The 21,829-nt window shown below is 41.0% G+C and overlaps 1 protein-coding gene across 10 annotated transcripts in view; it reads right to left on the bottom strand.

The window, feature by feature from the left end:
* The window catches only part of PQLC1 (PQ loop repeat containing 1), a 73,471-nt gene that overhangs the window by 28,706 nt on the left and 22,936 nt on the right, over positions 1-21,829 (bottom strand). For 3 of the 10 annotated variants that reach the window (XM_426032.7, XM_046938116.1, XM_046938115.1), the window contains exons 3-4: positions 15,765-15,898; positions 9,036-9,089 (exon numbers count right to left, since the gene is read on the bottom strand). The exons of 1 other annotated variant lie outside the window; for it this stretch is intronic. In XM_426032.7, coding sequence (XP_426032.2) covers positions 9,036-9,089; positions 15,765-15,898 — 188 coding nt within the window. Of the gene's footprint in view, positions 1-8,157; positions 8,655-9,035; positions 9,090-15,764; positions 15,899-18,175; positions 18,306-21,829 lie in introns of those variants that run through there. 6 more of the 10 variants (XM_025147626.3, XM_025147630.3, XM_025147627.3 and 3 more) reach the window with 4 other exon arrangements.

Genomic DNA, 21,829 nt, shown 5'->3' with positions numbered 1-21,829 from the left:
ACAATGTCAGACATTTTCTTTAATACTGAAAACTCCTTTACAAAGATGCTAATGCCTCAAAATGAACACACAATCTTCTCTGTAGGATTTCTTTTCAAGTATCAATTGTAATTAAGAACAAAACAGTAGACTGGTGAACGAGAATTCAATTTTGAAAAAGTATTTCTGGACTTTTGCTCTATACAGGAGCAAAAGTAAGACTTTGGAAAGCCTGGGTGAGGAGGAAGAGGGGCAAACATATGGGTGGGATTTGGAAAACGGGTTTAAATTTTACCTTCTCCGATTCAAAATAAGCACCTTCAGCAATGGTTTTTCTACATCCTACTGGACCACCTGGACCAGTCACAAGACATATGAGGTCAGGAAACATTGTCTCCTTAAGCATAAATCCTGCTCTTTACAGATGAACAACTGTGATCAAACATTCACTGAAATCATCCATGTCTGTATTTGTTAACATATGACCATCCATCAGCAATGACGCTCATCTCCAACAATCAATTCAATCAATTTTTGGCCAGCACTAGCAGAAAAATCTCAAATATAATTTATTATTTGCTAGCATAAACACCAGGTAAGCATACTGACATTTGCAAAGCTGACTGTGGAACCAGTCCACTTTGGAGGAAGAAAAAAAAAGTTTTCCAGATACATAAATTGGGAAATAATCTTATCCTTCATATGGCTTTCTAAGGAAAGGAAAAAAACAAGGACTTCTGATAGTGGGAGGTTTTCCAAATCTTACATAGCCTAGAGTATTCTCTTGCACCTTTAAGCCAAAATATATTCTATTTACAACATGTCTGCATGTACCTAAATTACTGTATACAGTGACCAAACAGGAACAACTTCCACACAAACGACTTCAGTTAATTAGCGGGAAGAATTTACAGGGAAGGAGACTTGTACAGAGTTTTACTTGAGTACTTACAGCCTGTCTTACTGATTACAGCACTTGTAACTGGAGAAGCCAAGTGAAATGGAGCTACCCTGCAACAGAACTTCCCCTACAACTTTTCAGTTGTTCAGTTAGACCACAGATTAATCCCTGCTTCGACATCAGAATTGGTTGCTACACAAGATACACTTCTGAATAACAGGACACCCTATGTCTGCAGTTTAATGCTCCATTACTCAAGGCATCTTCAGGATGTGCAAAGAAAGGTAACAGTAGGAGATGTGCAAAGAAAGGTAACAGTAGGAGACTTAATTAAGTTTCTGTCTTTATTACTTTGACAGCAGTAGAGGTAATGCACTCACAAGCTGCTTGTGTTTCCAAGCAGTACAAGTCCCTCTCATCCCCCTCAAGCTACAACAGGACTGTTTAGTTCCATGAAACGCTTCCCACTGAAGCCACAGAATGGGAGTTTTTCCTCTTTTTCAATATTCTACCTCAAAAAGAAAAAAAGAAAGCCTGCAATTTCAGCCAGATCCATTCCCATACTTGGTCCAAAATGTATTCCCAGAAACAGTTCTGCCAGTAGTAACGGAGGTAGCGAGACAGGACAGGGGGGAACGGAGCTAGGGGTGCACAAGGAAAAAAGGAGTATCAGGAAAAACTTGGGTGCAAGTTGCTTGGCAGCAAGGTCAGCCTAACTGCTGCTTTTTATTTTAGCTGTTATATCCCTTTATAAATATAACCAGTCAAAAAAAAAAAAAAAAAAAAAAAAACCAAAGCAACACAAGTAGACAGTACACTGGCAGTTCTTGCCCAATTAGATGACTTTGCCACCACAGGGTACAGTCCTTGGTTCTCCTGCCCACATGATGCAGGGTTCTGCCCTCCTTTGCCAAGTCCTTGACACATCCCTTAACCAGAAATGCGGAGAATGGAAAGACAGACAACAGATGAACCATAAATGATCAACTGCGGAACAGTAGGCATATCCATGAGTAACTCATTAAACTGCTGTGTGCAGCAGATGCCAAAGAACTGCTCAATCTTTGACATCTACTGCACACAAATTTAATGAGAAAACTTGTGGATAAGACTATCTTAAGTCATTCGGACATTTTGCTCTATTCACTGAGTGTACAGTTACGTGTTCTCCTACATCCTATTCCCAACAAGGAATGAAGAGAGGTCTTAGGGAGTAAACAGTGTCCCCGAAGACACAATAAAGAATTTAAAGCAAAAGAAACTTCCTTAAAATAACTCCTTTTATTATTTCAAGCTACAGTGTACAAAGACCAGAGAAAGGCAGCAACACAGAACTTCAACATAAGCAAGGGGTCATTTCAAGTTTTATTGGTTTTGTGAATGGACTAAAAAACAAAACAAAACAAACAAACAAACAAACAAAAATAGGTGAGAGGGAGTAGAGAATCATTCATACAATGGGTTGGAAGGGACATTAAAGATCATCTAGTCCCAGCCCCTGAAGATTTTCTACACCAGCTATGTCTATGGAATTACACAAGTTGAACAAAACCTGTATAATTTAAGTAAAAAAAAATCTGTCAAAACTGAATTCTGGGTTTTGGATTTTTCCCCCTCCCCATGCGGGATGATGCAATGGATATAATACATATTGATCATAGAGCAGAGCAAGGAGAAAGTAGGGCACATAATAAATGCATATGAAAGGAAGCTTTCAGAACATCAGGAAGGCCGGTCACGTACTTTCTTTCATAAGGAAACGTACTCATTACAAGCAATCAAAGAAGCTGGCTGCATACATCCTGATCCTTGCCATAAATTCATGATTTGCAGAAAAAATATATATACCTTGTCTGTTGCTGATTCAAGAGGATACAAGGAAACACCTTTTCATGAACATCCTTTTCTCCTCAACCTCACTCAGTATTATCATCTTCTTTCACACAATGCACATAATTATTTTAGTAACAAGATAAAATGAAATTTAAACATTAAAAGCATTTCTCTGAAGAACAGAACTAATTAAAAATTTAAAACATGATTATGCACACTTACTGAGGCCTATGTTTACCGATCTATTATTTAAATAGCTCTGCATCTACTTGATAGGTTTTAAGAGTGAGATACTAAATTCAAACACTTACTGGCTGCATCACTGGAAGCAGAGCATAGAATGGTTTATTTGCTTCTGCAAGAACCATTTTTTACCTTTTCAGTTTAGCTCAGTAAAAATGTTTCATTTATTCAAACAGGAAACAATAGGAGTTGAATGAACACCCACTTTCCTCTCTGTCTTTGAACAAAGACTCACAGCACAGAAGGATGAGATGGCCAGAAAAATAAGTAAAGCTTAGTAAAAATTTATCTAAAAATAGATCCACTTTTTTTTAAAAAAGTCTCTACAAAATATAAATGCTGTAGCTCATTCATTTTTTTTGTTATTCCACATTTGAATTTGAAATGATTTTGAAACAAAGGGAATTTGATAAAGTTGCAAATAAAAATAATCTAATACATGACCATCAAATGTATTTCTAACATGCTAAAAAAACAAACAAAAAAACACCTATTTGAATGGATAAAGGCTCCAAGGTGTATTCAGCAACACACAACTTGCAAAGAAATCCTTCCCCTCTAATTCTGTCTCTCCACTGTCACAATGTCCTGCTCAGACCTATAGGAGTACAGGTTGTGACCTGGAACAAGTAGCTGTTTAAGCCAGCACTGCTGAACACAGCACTGTCACACCACAGGCTGAGGTGGAAAACCTTTCGTCTATTTAATCATGAAAGAGATGGGCTAGTTCTTCTTTCCAGGCACATGATAGTGTTATTAGCTTCTATATACCAACTTTAACAATAACTTTGACTTTTTTCTTTTAAAAACACCTCTTATTGGTACAAGTTTAAATTATTTGTGCCAATATTGACTGAAATCATCCCCTCTAAAATAATTTATTCTATTAAAGTATCATGATAAGAGGAAAGAAAGGGAGATAATATATTGCACATCTTCGGAAGTTGACTATCACGTCCCAGTGAAGATGAGACAGAGCATGGGCATAGGAAGATGATGTTTAAAAGATTAAGTTCAGAAGAAAAAGATTCCTTACACTATGGAAAGCACAACTGGCCAACAGTGTAGTTATTAGTGTCTATAGCCAAGCCTGTGCTACTGCAGCATCCCCACCACAAAGCTCTTGCAATGAATGTCTAGCTCTATGTTGTTCTCCACAATGCCTATCTCTCCAATATTCAGGAATAGGAATAATTCATAGGCAATTTTTTTTCTCATCAACATTTGTAAATTGCTCTTCAGGCAACCTGTTAATTTACCAACATCAGAAGTAACAATTTAGTATTGCACCTGAGGGATGTTCCTTTTGACTTCTGTTCTTCAGCATGCCTTGTGCCTGCAGGCTCATTAAAAAAAAAGACTCAAAAAAAAATCTACATTAATAAGGACTACTGTGAACTTACAGTCTCAGAAAATTAGCAAGAAAAAATTTGTAACAGAGAGTGGGAAGCTTTATATCATGCACTACTGATCTTCAACATCACAGCATGCAGTATTCATCCCAGCAAGTCTGAACAATCTGAATGAAGTAAGTCCAATTGAATAGTCTGTGCTAGTGATTCAGGCTCTTTGCAATAAGCAGAGACAAAGAGGCTTGCCTTCACCTTCAGCAGGTGACACAGGAGTCAGGACCCATTTCTTTTTTATGAGAAATTGAAATTTAAGGTGTTTCTCCATGTTTAGCCCAAAGCAACAAGAGGCAGAAGCAGTCCCAGACTAAGTGAGGGTGAAAGCAAAACAGAGCTGACTGCACACATTTTTCTGATGCCACCAACAGATTAAAAATACACAGAAAAGGAGAAGCAACTCAGCCCACTGCCCTGATTCATCCTTACTTACTGCTCACATGGCATACACACCACCTATGAGCTGCTGCTTAGCTCTCCTGCTTCAGACCTCAGGCAGAAAATGCAATTTCCTTCATCTTCTCCCAAAAGCCAACAGTCCAAGGATACTGGCTAACTTGGAGTAAACTATAGATACTATAGATTTTTTTTTTTTTTTTCAGTTGAAAAAACAGTCTAGGGCTTGACAATCCTTTTCCAGTAAGTATATCTTAGGTAAGAATCACTGTTCATGAACTGGGAACATATAGTGGAGGAAGGTGGGAATCTTTCAGGAAAATTAAGCTATCCCTAATTCTTTATGTTCAAGGATCATCAGTGTAGTGCATTACAGGCTGAAAGCATGACATCTAAAATGTTCTTTCTTTTGCAGTAAAATCCATTACACAGAAGCCATCCTTTTCAACAGATTTGAAGTAATTTTTCATTATCTGCATAGTCAATGATTATACAGTATCACACACTTTTGGAGTATACTACCTTTGATGTGCATTGTTGTGACCATGGAATGTATAAACAGTATATTTAAAATAGTGGGTGAAACTACTCTTATACTAATACAGTATAAACTCTAGATAATGATGATCTGTGATTCTGCGGTAAGCGTGACTGAGCACTGGAATAGGTTGCCCAGAGAGACTGTGCAGTCTCCTTCTCTGGAAATATTCAGGATCCATCTGGATGCGTACCTGTGTGACCTATTGTAGGGAACCTGTTTTAGCAGTGGGGTTGGACTCAATGATCACTAGAAGTCCCTTTCAGTCCCAGCAATTCTATGACTCAGGTCTAAATTCAAAAGATCATATTTTGTCTTCCCTTGGTGCAGTAATGAAAATAGCAAAGCAGTGGTGCTTCAGTAATATATGCCTTTCAATATCGAGCACAAGGAAATACTACATCAATGTCTTCATTTATAATTAAGGTCTTCTGAAATGTAGTCTTATTAAATACATTCCTTATTTCTAGCTTAGAAGAAACTAGTAACTTCATATTCCAAGCACACTTTAAATGACAGAAGGCTAATAAGACATATAGAACATAAAATGCAGTGGAAAAAAATGTTAGGCTGAGTGCAACAATTTGGAGGTACCTGGATCATCACCTACACATATAGTTCCATTCATTAAGAGTATTATTATTGTTATTTCTTTTCCAACTCGATGCATGGCATGATTCAGTGAAAAACTTGATCACCACAGGGACAATCTAGCACAGGTGCTAGAGAAGTTATGGAATCCATATATTTGGACATACTCAATTCACCTGGACAAGGCTCTGATCAACCTCATCTAATTGGACCTGCTTCAAGTACGGAGCTGTACCAGGTAACCACAGGTATCCTTTCCAAGCCAAATTATTCCGTGATCCTGTTTAAAGAACAAATCTCACCATTCTGATCTAAATCTGACCAAGCATGTAAAAGCAGTGACATGCTCAAAACGTAGGCAACTGGAAAAGCTTCTCAAGTCTCTCTAACACCCCAAAGCAGGACCTCTGCACCATATGTTCCCTGATCTGCATGATCAGGAGACAAGTATATTGTGTATGAACACTCAGATGTTTCATCACTGGCAGTGTGGCTCCCACCATGAGGAAAAAGATTTCTCAAAATTTGTTTATTCACTGTTTTTACAGGTAGCAGAATAGCCCTGAAAGAAGAGCGAGTCTCTCACAAGTTCCAGTTTGGGGCTTTGCTCAAGATTTAGAAACCCAAGTGCACCCCCATGTGGCTAAAAGTTGCTTTTCTTACTCCAGCTAAAATATGCACAATACAGGCAAAATTTAGACTTTATTCACAGGTTTAATTCCTCACCACAACAAGGAATAGACGTGGTACTCATGCCAGAAACAGTATTTTCATAGCCACACAGTATTCTTAATAGAACCTGTTAAATAATCTTCCTTCTACTTGACTACAAACAGCTGAGCTGCATGAAACTTCACAGATACAACTAAAGGGCCAAACAAAAGGCATTGGCAGCCAGCTTTGTAAAGACATCAGGAACACAGTGCTGAGCCTACATGCCTGTCATATCACTTGACCAGGCATACCCAACCTGCAGTTGGTGGGCCACACGAGGCCTGGCCCAGACGTCTTGTGGCCAGCTTCCTGCCCTACACCATAACAGCAGTGGCTTTTCCCCATCCAGGGGCCTGGCCCAGCCCTGGGCGCACACCCATCCCTCAGCAACAAACAAACATCAGTGTGCAATTGGTACTGTCTGGGCTGAAAGTGGGACACAGGGAGAGGGCAGTGCAGTACTAACTCAAGGATATCACTCACCCAGTTAAACCCTCTGTGAGCGAAGGCATGACTTACACACTATGACATAAAGCACTCATTAAACCACCAGGACATACTTCTGAATGCACATTAGATATAAAGACATCAAAGCTTCTCAACCATTTGCACAAGTAAGAATAATCCCATTAAAATAGAGAACAGATTTGCCAACTCATCATTAAACCTCAAAGCTGTAAATCACTGACTGTTCTAAGTTGGAGGAAACCCACAAGATTTATCAAGTCCAGCTTCTGGCTCCACAATGGGCAACCTACAAATCCAAGCATATGTCTGAGAAGACTGTCCAAATAATTGCTGAACTCTCACAGGTTTGGTTCCATGACCACTGCCAAAGGGAGCCTGCTCCAGTACCCAACTACCCCCTCAGTGAAGAGCTTCTTCCTAACATCCAATATGACCCTCCTCTGACACAGCTCCATGCCATTCCCTCAGGTTCTATTACTGGTCACCAGAAAGAGGAGATCAGAACTTGCTCCTCTGCTCCCCTCACAAGAAAGCTGTAGCCCACCATGAGATTTCCACTCAGTCTCTTCTTCTCCGGGCAGAACAAACGAAGGGACTTCAGCTGCTCTTCATAATAGCTCTGCCCTCTAGACCCTTCACCATCTTCATAGCCCTCCTTTGGACACTCTTTAACAGTTTTACGTCTGTCTCCTATTACAGCCCCAAAACTTAACCCAGTGCTCAAGGTGAGGCTGCACCAGGACAGAACAATCCCTTCCCTTGACTGAGTAGCATAAAACTAACCAAACACTTTAAATTAGATTAGATTTAAATTAGTCAGAATTATGGTGTTTTCTACTCCTACAAACTTCAACTTTTTAAGCATTTGAACCACCTAGTATTCTTTTTAAATAACAAGAACTTAAAAAAAACCACCCACACAAATGAGAAAAAGGTCACATTAAGTTACTTATTTCTGTTTAATTTTAACCACTTTAAATAGATCATTTCAAAATGCTTGATCATATCTGGGATCACAGGCAGCTGTTTCTAACTCTGCTACTGTAAATAAAGAACTGCTGAATACTAGTAAAAAGACAACAGGAAGATAAGCACAAAAAGAACAGGACTGTTTATTTACACTCCATTGGTTAGTCTTGCAAGCCAGTGAAAATGATTACAAGCAAAGACAAACAGCAAAATCCAAGTCCAGAAAACATGTTTTGAAAACAGAAAAGAAAAAGGTGCCTTGCAAATTACTGCTATCAAACCAATACATGGTACATTTTGGCACTTAGCCTGAAAGGAGAAATCAAGAAGATGAGTAAAATCTAAATTAAAAGAGAGTCTATTTAATCTTTACATGGTTGGTCTTTTGCTTTCAAGAAAGTACTCAGATTATAAACAGATTAATGTTATTCTGAATTTCGCAGAACTAGATCCAGATTCCTTAACTGTCTGTTGATAAGTATAGAAATGGAGACTACAGAAATCATCACAATGATGCAGGCTGAACATCAGATGTTGTAGGAAATTTCTCATCTAGCATTCTGAACAATGCTGAAAGATACTCCTGTAATTTTCCTAGTTTCCTCTAGAGTTGGGGCTGAAAGAGGAGAAATACAACCCTTAAGACATGGATCCCTGTATCACTTTTGCTCTTATAATTTGGAGAAGAAAGAGAAAAATATAACTGTAGAAACACACAATGGAACGAAATACTGGTCATCAGAAACTGATTTATGAAATAGAGCTGAAAGCATCTTTTCCTCTATGAAAGTTAGAGGTGAGGAAGAGAAAATTAGAACAAAACCACACACCAGGCTTTAATATGCCACAAAAACAAAAACATTTGTCATAGAAATGATCATACAATCATTTCTAATAATAATAATGGTCACCAAAAAAAAAAAAAAAAAAGTAGCAAAGCACAAAATATGCAGTTGGAATGACAACTTCATGCAGGATGGGTTTGTACAGTACATACCCAGGTAAGATCTCTTGGGAGGTGCTTTTATTTCTTCATCCTTACTATCTGCAGCTATATTAAAAGAAAAGTTGAGAGGGAAAAAAAAGAAAGGAAAGACAAAAATAGGTTTGTATGATTATATGAAGCAATGGGTCTTTTAGTTCACATTTAGAAAGTCAGTACATTTTGCTTATATAAAAGCCAAAACAAAACAGGACAAGTTTTAGTCTCCGTGCTTTCTGTAAGGCTCTCTCACTCAGTGATGTTAAGATAGGGTTGAAGAGCAGGAAGGCCCAAAACGCACAACTCAACAGCAATTCACCTTGGGAGAGAAACAGTCAACTCTCACCTTATCTATTTTTCATTATCAGAGAAAACAAGTTGTTACCCCAGTAACGTTGAGTACATAAATGCACATTTAACTAGTTAAGACAGTATCAGTTGCATTACTTCCTGTGGATAATGCTGCTCTAATTTCAGAAAGTCTCAGCTTAAGCTAATCACATCAACAAGGATGGAGTAGACCCCAACTGCAATCATTCTCCATATTGAAAATGTTATCACTCTCCTTAATTCCCCCAGTGGAAAATGATGTATTCTGCAAGAGGGCTTTTCAATGAAAATATCAACACTCTTTGGGAGTGCTAAAATAAGATAGAATTTATAAAGCAGGTTAGGACAACAAGCAGCTGGAAGACAGACGAAACTGGATAAATGATCTGAAAAAAAAAATCTTAATGTAACACCAGAAGATCACAAGATCTATTTGAGCCTTGGCTCTATTGTGAAAAGATGTTGAAGAGCCTGTTTTTAATAAAAGCTGTTTGTTGGTTTCCAGGATATGGTGCTGAATATATGTCACAACACCTTGGACATAACTGGAATTAATGTCTGTTAGAGAAAGAACGAACGCTTGCTTAGTTCAGGGAAGACAAGGAAGACCCTTGGTTGGGTGTCGAAGTCTCTGTGAAGTCTGTCCTGGCCTGCCAACACTTTGAGAGTGACTAGATGCTTTTAGCAGTCTGTATTTGTGAGCACTCTGCCTCCTGAAAAGGTCTTGGTTTTGGAGTCAAGACACGCAGATTTTGTTTTTCAGTATGTAGGTGACTATAGCATGATAGCACCATCATGCCCCAGAAATAATACAGAATTTTGAACACTAACAATTTTAACTGAAGAAACCACCAATGATCTTTCGGTACTGGGTCAACAACACAGCATCGATGTGGATGCACCAACACTAATATAATATGGGCAATGGATAAGGAGAGCTGTTGTTATCACAATGATAGTGCCTGGAAATCTACATGTACAACATTCCAGTTGGAATTAAAATGCTGTTAAATAAAGGATAAAAGAGAATGAGGTATTATTCATGCCTTCTGAGTTCAGCTGATGACTTCTTCACCGTAACACTAGCTTTCATAGCATTCTTATACAGAAGAGAACACTGTCCTATACCACTGGGGTGGTTTAAAGATTTTGTTGTTCTCTTGGTGTGGATTGTGTGCTTTTTTTTCCCCCCTAACTAAACCAGAACAATTAAAAAACGGACTACACATTCAAGTTTAACAAGTAATAGAACAGCTGCACAAATAAAGAGGTACTGATTGAAGAGAAAGCAAGTCATGTAATTGAAGGATACATTTTTATGCAATCAAAACAAAAAAACAGAAGGCAGCAGCAGAACAAGATGGGCTCTGACACTTACAACTTGTTCCTGCTTCACAAGAATAGAAGTGAGAAAAGAGAATCTTGACACTGAGAAGTAGGTAGGTCACTCTGAAAGTAATGCCTCCTATTTATTTCCATGGAAACTACAACAGATACAAACAGCACAGTAACACTAGATGATAGAGCACATTCTCAGCTACAAAAAAAAAAAAAAAAAAAAAAAAAAAAACTATTTTTCAACAGTCACTATTAGCTATGTTTTTGCCAGCAATATACAATAACCTGCTTTCAGTGCTCAAAAACCTGCAACAAAGGTGACCTATTGCTATTGTTGCCACTGCTAAACACACCACCTCACTGTGCTTACATCCATCGTTTGGTCTCCAGAAACGTTCAGCAAGTACAGATGAATGTCAGTGGGTACAATCTTTTCAGCACTGAGGAATTCAATTCATTTCTATACCTCTACTACACACACACTTCCATGTCAGACATCATTTTGCCGGACTTCCCTGCTGCTGCCATTTATCACACAGCAAAACAGCGCAGTGGAATACTGGCAGGAATGTACAACATGTACTGCCATATCGCCAGTGTCCACTTCTGACCCACTGTGGGCCAAGATGATAAAATAGGAGGCATTACTTTCAGAGCAGCCTTCTTCACTGAGAGAAGTTGATATAGAATAGCTGATAGGAGTTTTTCTAATTAGCTCTTCATAAAGAAGCTAAAAGAAATAATCAAGCAGTACTAGAAAGAGTCCACAGGAGATTGTATTTTTCCTGCTGTGTCAGTCTGTAAATGAACAGCTTTATGTTTCAGTTATATTTCAGAACATAGACATATTTTAAAACAGTGATACCACAAATCAGTCTACAAAATACAGAACAAGCTTGTGAGGATTAAAGGAGCCCGCTCCTTAACACCTCAGGAAGAGTGTGCTTAAAATGCCTTGAACTAGCCATTATGAAGTGACTTTACTGTGAGAAAAATGCAAAAATATGGAAAAGTTCCACATAAATCAAGATCAATGATAAACACATACCAATGTGACTAGGGAACAAATACAGCATTTACTAGTAATGCAAGAAAGGAGAAGAAACAACTTCACTTTCTAAATATTTTGGATTACTTAATAAAAACATTGAGGTAGAAACAAAAGAAGAAAAAGATTTAAATTCCAGATCAGTCACATGAAGAACGATACTATCACAGAGATATTGTGCACCCTCCACTCATGATTCTGTAAGGTTTATTACAAACACTGACTACAAGCATAGCTTATTGCTGACCTGGCAAACTATGAGGAAAGAAAGTAAGAACACATTTATCAGCTTGTCTGAATCACCATAAAACTAACACGATAAGATTAGGAGTACGATTAGAACCACAGATCTCACTCCTACCTATACTGGGTCTGAAATACAAACCCAACTTTCTGCTCTCCTTGAAAGAAATTTTGTACTGTTGAAACCAGTCAAGTGTTTGTTTTGAGACATCACATTGTAGCTGGCAGAGTCAAAGTCCTCAGTGTGCCTGTTTTGTATAGCCGGATGATTCTTGAGAAAATTTTTCCATCAAAATCAATTACACTTAGGAAAACAATTTTAGCTGGTCTCAAAGGATGCAAGCATTTCAAAGACTAACAATTAAGGTCCACAAGTAGGCAAAAATCAGTTTCTTTAGCTAATTAAGTGTAACAGGCTGAGTTTCAGGAAGGATCAAATGACACAACACAACCTTGAGGAACCTCCATTACCCGGTAAGGGAAAGACTAATTACCCTTCAGAAGACTGTATGTCTTTCAGGGAGAGTTGTTTGAAGAGAGTTATGTACAAAACTGAATAGCCTCCCTTTTTGTCCAAAGGTTACTGATGGCAACTGCAAGAGTGTGTGTAAAAGGGCAAACAGAGAAACCTTTTGGCAAGTTCAAGAAATGCTAGCTTTGAGAGGCAGAAAGCATAATGTCACTCTCTCTCCTAAATGTTTGCTGCATTTTAAATTTTAATTGCTGCTAAATCTGGGCTGAAAAGAGTTAAGTCATTCATCCTGCTAGACTAACATTAGCAGACACAGCAATTGGTGTTTAAGAACTGCATTACAGATCCTGTTCCACATGAATTCACTTACCTTAACAATTTCACACCACATTCCATAGCAAGCAGAAATGGAAGTAGCTTCCGCAGCTACTAGATAAATTACTCTACTGCACAGCCAGTATCTACTGCATTCTAATAAAGGCTGTGGATATCTGGTGCTGAGTCAGACCCTCAATTATTAGGTAGTAAGGAAGAAGAATAGATGGAGAGAATAAGTTATATACTCATAACTGCAGAACAACTAACAAAAAGCTGATAATATTAATTCTGATCTTGTTTGTAATAAGCTGTGATACAAAATTCTGTAAGTCAAACACAAAATACTATTTTGCTGTTTATCTTTCTTCTGTAAGAAACAAAAACTACTGATGTTTCTTATCTGGGTGGAAAAAAAGTGAAGACCTTCTGCTGAGCAAGAATATTTGATTACATAAAGAATACAATGAGATGTTAAAAAGTGACAACACCCATAAATTCCACACTAAAAAAAAGAGCAAGGAAATGGTGTACAAAAGGACAATCTTCCATCTGTGATATGACAGCACCTCCTGTTTTGATCACAGAATGGCTTGGGTTGGAAGGGATCTCAAGGATCATGAAGTTTCAACCCTCCTGCCACAAGCAATGCCACCAACCTCCAGATCTAATACTAAACCAGGTTGTCAAGGGCCCCATTAAACCAGGTCTTGATACCTCCAGGAACGGAGCATCCACAGCCTCTCTGGGCAAAACTTCCCCTGACATCCAACCTAAACGTTCACTCCTTGAGCTTAAAACCATTCTCCCTTGTCCTACTACTGCCTACTCTAGTAAAAAGTCAATTCCCCTCCTTTTCATAATCCCCTTTAAATACTGGAGGGGTGCAATGAGGTCTCCATGCAGCCTTCTCCTCCCCAGGCTGAACAAGCCCAGCTTCTAAGACCTGTCCTCACAGAGGAGGTGCTCCAGCCCTCTGATCATGTTCATGGCCCTCCTCTGGACCCTCTCCAACAGCTCCACATCTTTCCTGTACTGGGGGCCCCAGATCTGGATGCAGTACTTCAGGTGGGGCCTCGCAAGGGCAGAGCTGAAAGGGACAATCACACCCCATCCCTGCTGACTAACCCTCCTCTGATGAGCCCAGGATACCATTGGTCTTCCAAGCAGCAAGAGCACATTACTGGCACATGTTCAGTTTTTCACCCAAAAGGACTCCTAGGCCCTCCCTTCTCCACAGGGCTACTCTCAAGGAGTTCTTCTCCCAGTCAGTACACGTATCTGGGGCTCCTCTGACCCAAGTGCAAAATCTTGCACGTCGCTATGTTGAACCTCATTAAGTTCATAAGGGCCCACCTTTCAAGTCTGCTGAGATCCCTCTGGATGGCATCCATTCCTTCTTATGTGTCAACCGCACCACTCAGCTTGGTGTCACTGGCAAAATTGCTGAGGGTGCACTCAAGCCCATCATCAATGTCATTGATGAAGATGTTGAAGAGCACCAGTCCCAAGACAGAATTCTGGGGGACACCACTCATCACTGGCCTCCACCTGGACACAGTGCCATTCAACACAACCCTCTGTCTACAGCCTTCCAACTATTCCTTATCCACCAAATAGTCCACCTCTCAAATCCGTATCTCTCCAATTTAGAGGTAAGGATGTGGTGGGGGACCATGTCAAAGGCCTTGCACAAGTCCAGATGAATGACACTGGTTGCCTTCCCTTTGTCCATTGACATCATCAGTCCACCACAGAAGGCCACCACATTGGTCAGACATGACCTCCCCTTGGTAAAGCCATGTTGGCTGTCTCAGATCACCTGCTTATTCCTCATGTGCCTTAACATGACTTCTAGGAGGATCTGCTCCATGATCTTCCCAGGCACAGAGGTGAGACTCACCGGCCTGCAGTTCCCCAGGTCCTTCTTCCTCTCTTTCTGTAAATTGGAGTGATGTTTCCTTTTTCCAGTCCCTGGGGACTTCACCTGACAGCCATGACTTTTCAAATATGATGGAGAGCAGCTAAGCAACCACATCAGCCAGCTCCTTCAGGACTCTGGGATGCACATCATCTGGCCCCATAGGCTTGTATACGTTCAGTCTCATGAGGAGGTGTCAGACTTGCTCAGCCTTTATGGTAGGGGGGGGGAGAGGTGATTTACTCCCCCAGCTCCCATCTAGGGACCCAGGGATGCGAGCTTCATGGACATGAGAAATACAAGAATCCTGGCTGTCAGTAAAGACCAAGGCAAAGACCTCATTTAGTACTTCAGCCTCCTCCGTATCTGTCATACTCAGTTCTCTTTTCTCACTTACCAAAGGAGGTATGCTCTCTTTTGCCTGCCTCTTCTGTCCAATGTACCTCAAGAACCCTTCTTGTTGATTTTAACATCCCTTGACAAGTTCAGTTCCATCCGTGCCTTGGCTTTCCTAATCCCCTCTCTACAAGTCAAGACAGCATCCTTGTATTCTCCCCAGCTGACATGCCCTGTATCCACAGCCAGTACAATCCCTTCTTTTCCCTAGGTCTAACTAGCAGGCCCTTGCCAAGCCATGACAGTTGATGGCCATTAATTTAATAAGCAGAAAATAAATTCTGTGCAAAAGCAAGTGTTGATAATAGCATACAATCAGGATCTAACCTATGAACTTGACAGAAAGTACAGTTCAAAAAATAATTCATTATACAGAACAGGATCTTAAAAAATAAAGAAGATATCCAAGGGTAGCAAAACAATATGAAATTCAGCTCTATATCCTAGGGCATTATATGAAATGTTAACCAGAACTTCTGTTTCCAGACTAAATCAAGACACATTGAAAATAAAACTGCAGCTTTAAGTACTCATCTGGAAAAGAGTGATTTCAAAGAAGTTAGTAAAACATTGATTTATCAAGAAAGGAGGCTGGGTTGCAGTTCAGGCAGAACTTTCGTTCAAAACACAGTGCAATATGTTTTCAAAAAGACTCCGCAACAGCTAGTCCCTGTCACTAACCTGAAAAAGAGCGGCGTTTTATGTTTAGGTCGTTGGACACACGTACTTCAGTGCACAGTTTCAGCATCAGTAACATAGTAATGATCATGATAATGCTTTGCCACAAAAGAGGAGATTCAAAACGCCTTCCAAACCTAAAAAACAAAAAACAAAATATATAAAACATCTCAAAGATAATAATTGTTACAGTCAGATACTTTCATTCTTTCACCCTAAGCATCTGAAAAAAGGAAAGCCTTAGCTACCCCTTCTGTAACAGCTATGAAAGGCTGATAAAGTCAGTAGTTAAATCTAGATGCCAATGTAGTACAGTTACAATCCCCCTGTAGGAGTAAGGTGATTATTAGATAAAACACCCTGTGGACTGGCACTAGAAACTCTGAAACCAGGATATTAACTGTTTTTGAAGGTAGCAGCAAATATATTATTTTGAAACAAGCAGGCTCAGTAAGTAGTCGAATCAATACAAGGAGACCAGAGAGTTATGCTACGCTTTATGCTGGTTACTTGCTCTCTCCATATACAGTCTATAGATCTCGCGAAGACATCTGTGCAAACCCTGCCGTTGAAAACCTCAAGGGCTGGGGCACCTACAACTGCTCTGGACAACCAGTACTTTACCACTCTCATAGTAAAAAACTTCCTCCTAACGTCAAACTTAATTTACCTTCTTTTAGCTTAAAACCATCTCCCTTTCTCCTACTCCCATCTCACTGCACAAAAAGCTGGTCTACTTCTGATTATAAGCTCTCTTTAAGTATAGAAAGACTGCACTAGTTTTTTTTTGCTTGGTTGCTTTTTGTTTGTTTGTTTTTTAACACCTTCTCCAGGCTGAATAAGCCCAGCTTTCTTAGTCTGTCGTCACAGGAGAGGTGCTCCAGGCAACAGCTCCACGTTTTTCTTGTGTTGAGATCCCTAGATATGAATACAGTAGCACAGGTGAGGCCTCACAAGGGCAGAGTAGAAAGAAACAATCACTTTCCTCATGCTCTTGGCAACCCTTCTTTTAATGCAGCCCAGGATACAGTTCTGGGCTGCAAGTACACACTGCTGGCTCATGTCCAGCTTTTTGTCCATCAGGACCCTCAAATCCTTCCCCACAGGGTAATGAGTTATCCTAGTCTAGTCTGTACTTGTACCTGGGATTGTCTTGACTCAAGTGCAACAACTTGCACTTGGCCTTGTTAATCCTCACAAGGCCCACTTTTCAAGGATGCCCAGGTCCCTTTGGACGGCATCCCTTTCACTGTATTGACTGCAACACTCAGCTTAGTATCATCTCTAGACATGCTAAGCATGGACACTCAATCCCACTGTCCAGGTCAATGATGAAAATGTTGAGGAGCGCCAGTCTCTAGATAGATCCATGGGAAACAACACTCATGAGCAGCCTCTACGTTAAGACTTTGACCACAGCTGTCTGGCCACAATCATCCAGCTAGCTCTTTATCCACCTAATAGTCCAGCCTTCAAATCTATCTCTTTTACATTTAGAGATAAGGATGTGGCATGGAACTATGTCAGAGTCCTCAAAGAAATCCAGGCAGATTACCTTTATTTGTCCACTGATGCCATCACACCATCGTAGAAGGCCACCAGATTGGTCAAGCATGATCTGCTCTTAGTGAAGCCGTGCTGGCCCTCTCAGATCACCAGCTCATCTTGCCGGTACCTTAACATAACCTCCATGAGGATCTATTCCATGAATGACCTTTTCAGACACAGATGTGAGGCTCACCATTTGTAGTTCCCTAAGTCTTCCTTTCTATCCTTCCTAAAAATAGGAGTGATGTTTCTCTTTTTTATTCCCCACACCCCCCACCAGGGACTTCGCTGGACAGACATGCCTTTGCAAATATGATCAAGTGCCCTGGCAATCACATCAACCAGTTCCTTCAGGACCCCAGGATGTATGCCATCTTCCCCACATATTTGTACCCACTCAGTCTAATTGGGCAGTCTCAAACTTGTTCTCTGCTTACAGTGTGAGGGATTTTGCTTCCACAGCCTCAGCCAAGATGTTCAGGGACCTGAGAGGTGTGGGAAGCCTGAGGCAAAGAACTTGTTCAGTACCTCAACCTTCTCTGTGTCCATTGTTGCCATTTTTTCCCTCTCATGTATCAGAGGAGTTATGCTCTCCTTGGCCCTTCTCTTCTGAACAACAAACCTGTAGAATCCCTTCCTGTTATTTTTCACATCCCCCACCAAGTTCAGTTCCATCTGCACCTTAACTTTCCTGATCCCATCTCTGCACGTCTGGATTGCATTCTTGTATTCTTCCTAGGTCATAAATCTCCCCACCCTTCTTTCTCCCATCAACAGATTCGAGGTGGGCCACAAGAGACAGCATCATAACAAACTTGGAGGATACTCTGAAGAAGGAAATAAATAACATCACTCATGCACATTACCAGGGGCACACAGTGCTCTGACTTCCACTGGACTGGGAAAAAGTGCAGGGGAGAAGAACCAAAGTTTGGCGTAACCTGAGCTCCATGCCCATGATCCCAAAGCTTCTGTTGCTGACCGTGACCAAATTCCCTTGAATCACAGGAAACAAATGGGTAAATTCCGATTTGCGGAATGAGAAAAAAAAATGTGGGTAAGGCTTACTTGGGATTATAGAAACATCTCCAATTACAAATGTGTTAGATGTAAAAATAGAGAACGGTATTTAAAAGGGGCTGACCTAGCAGCACATTAAACTAGAAACTAATGTGATGGTAAATCCAGCGCAGGTTTTTGCAACGTTAGTTCCTCCATGCTTATGAGATTATTGGTAGTTCAGTAATGGGAGTCTCACAAAAGTATGGCTTGCAGTATAAACATCCATGCACAACAAACAAACACTAGGCAAGCTCACCTGCTTCTCATCACAACTATCTGCTCTCACCACAGCCTTATTGGAAATGAGACTTCCACACATCTTTTAGCTCTTTAACAGTCAAAAAAGCTCAAGCAAACTCACAGCACAAAATAGGTGAAATGTAACAATTGTTATGAGAAACCACTGTTGGGCTCTTGAAGACGTAAAAATAAAGCCATGACCTCTTTGTTCTCAGGATTGGTGCATACCTATGAATATGATATCAGGCGAAAGTGACAAGAGACTGGCATGGATGAGCAAGGAGCTCACAGAAAAATTGAAACAGAAGAAAAAAGTTTACAGACTGTGAAAAAAGAGTCTGGCCACTTGGAAGGAATGCAAAAATGTTGTCAGTGCATGCAGGGATGCAATAAGGAAAGCTAAGGCCTGCCTGGAATTAAAAATAGCAAAGGAGGTCAAAGACAACAAGAAGGGATTCTTTAACAATATCAGTTAAAAAAAGAAAAAAGACAAGGAAAAACATGAGCCTGCTGCTGAATGAGGTGGGTACACTTGTAGCAGCAGACACTGGGAATGCAGTTACTGAATGCCTTCTTTGCTCCAGTCTTTACAGCTAAAACTAGCAATCAGGAATCCCTGACCCTACAGGTAAGAGACAGAGTCTGGAGATAGACACACTTCCTATTGGTCAAGGAGAATCTGGTCAGGGATCATCTAGACAAACTTACAACACATAAACTTGTGTGCTCTGAGGGGGTGCACCCAAGAGTGCTGAGGGAACTGGCAAAAGTGATGGCTGCACTGCCCTCTATTATCTTTGACAGGTCACAGAAAATGGGAGAAGTGCCTGAGAGCTGGAGGAAACTCAGTGTCACTCCAGTCTTCCAAAGCACATGAAAGAAGACCTGGTAAACTACAGGCCAGTCAAACTCTATTCTTCGGAAGGTGATGGAACAACTTATCCTGGATCCCATCTCCAAGCACATGGAGGAAAAGAAGATTATCAGGAGTAGTCAACATGGATTCACCAAGAGGCAATCATGCTTGATCAATCTGGTAGCCATTTATGACATCATGACCAGTTGGGTAGATGAGAGGAGAGCAGCAGATGCTGGGTACCTTGACTTCAACAATGCTTTTGACACCCCCATATAATCCTCACAGGTAAACTAAGGAAGTGTGGAATAGATGAGGGGGCAGTGAGGTGAACTGAGAACTGGCTGACCAGCAGAGCTCAGAGGATCATGATCAGCTGTGCAGTCTACTTGGAGGCCTGTATCTAGCAGCATTCCCCACAGACTGCTACTGTATCTGGTCTTGTTTAACTTCCCCATTAGCAACCTCCATGAAAGGATGAAGTGCACCCTCAGCAAGTTTCCTGATGATAGAAAGTTAGGAGTGGCTGACACATCAGACAGCTGTGCTGCCATTCAGAAATACCTGGATAGGCGAAGAGTTGGGCAGAGAAGAACCCTATGAGGTTCAACAAGGGCATGTGACCAACACTTGAATAATAACCACAAGCATCAGTACAGATTCGGGCATGACCTGCTCAAAAGGAGTACTGCAGAGAAGGACCTGAGTCTCCTGCTGGACAATGAGCCAGTAGTGTGCCTGTGACCAAGAGGGCCAACAGTATCCTAGGGCGCATTAAGTGAAAGAGAATGGCCAGCACATCAAGAGAGATGATTCTTCTCCTCTATTCTAACCTAGTAAGGCCACAACCAGAGTACTGTGTCCAGTTCTGGGCTCCCTACTTCAAGAAGGATAGGGAACTTCTAGAGAAAGTCCAGTGGAGGGCTACAAAGATGATTAGGGGCTGGAGTATTTTCCTTACGAAGAAAATCTGAGAGACTCAGGATTGTTTAGCCTGGAGAAGAAAAGACTGACATGGGATTTTAGCAACACTTAGAAATATCTAAAGTTCAGGCATCACAAGGATGGGGACAGGATTTTTTCAGCAGTGTCCAGCAACAGGACAAAGGGCAATGGGCACAAAGTGGAACACTGGAAGTTCCACAGAAACATGAGGTAGAACTTCCTCACTGTGAGGGTGACAGAACACTGGAACAAACTTCCCAGAGAGGTTCTAGAGCTTCCTTCTCTGGAGATATTCAAACCCATCTGGACACTTTCCTGTGCAACCTACTCTAGGGATCTTGCTTTAGCAGTAATGTTGGACTAGATGATCTCCACAGGTGCCTTCCAGTCCCTAAGATTCTGTGATAATGGAAACAAACAATCTATGTGGCAAAAAGCTCTTGCAAAAAAAGAATGCAGTTACCCAGACCAAGTGCCTGCCCAGAAGTGTGGCCATTTGGGTCTTCGGCTGCAGAAGTGCCCCCGCAGGATGGTGGAGATGCCACCTATGTGAGATGTGAGCAGGTTGATTATCTACTCAGCACAGCAGGAGAGTTAAAGGAGCCGCAGGTGTGTAAGTGGGAGACAGACTGGTGGAAACACCACTCCCTGCCATATCTAAGAGAAAGGCACCATGGTGATAAGTCCCAAACAGGGGTGAACCCTTCGCCTTGTCACCACTGGGCAAAGGGAGGAGACCTAGGAGATGAGAAGGACTGGAAGCAGGTCCCCACTTGGTTGGCAGTAGAACTCCCTCCCTCGTCTTCCCAGATGCCGTTATGCAATAGATTTGAGGCTCTAGAACTCCAGGTATAAGTAAATGAGGATTACGGGAAGGTCCATCCAGGAGGTTGTCTAGGGCAAGGAGGTTGACTCCAAACCTCAAGACTGCCTCCACCAAGACAGAAAGAAGGGTAATTGTCTTAGGTCACTCCTTTCCAAGGGGAATGGAGGGCCCCAAATGTTACATGGATCCTACCCACAGGGAAGAACGCTGTTTCTCTGTGGCCAACCAAGGTCAGGAACATTACTACGAGACTCCCTTGTTTGGTTCAACCTTCTGATCATTAACCATTACTGACAGTTCAAGCTGGCAGGAATGAAGTTGCTGAGAGAAGCCTGAGGGCCACCAAAAAGGACTTCAGGGGATTGGGGTAGTCAGTTGATGCAGTACAGACAGTGTTTTCCTCTATCCCTTAGGTGTCAGGGAGAGATACCAAGAGGACCAGGAAAACCTATCCAATAAATATATGGTTGAGAGGCTGGTGTCACCGCAGGAATTTTGGCTTTTTCAACCATGGGGCAGTTTACTTGGCATCTGTCTTGATGGAGTCCACCTAGGTCATAGGAGAGGAAAGAATTCTAGCCCAGGAGGTGT

Source organism: Gallus gallus, chromosome 2 (genome assembly GCF_016699485.2).
Source record: "Gallus gallus isolate bGalGal1 chromosome 2, bGalGal1.mat.broiler.GRCg7b, whole genome shotgun sequence".
Classification (NCBI taxonomy): Eukaryota; Metazoa; Chordata; class Aves; order Galliformes; family Phasianidae; genus Gallus; species Gallus gallus.
Note: the sequence above shows the minus strand (reverse complement) of the source record. Positions and strands in the feature narration are given on the sequence as shown.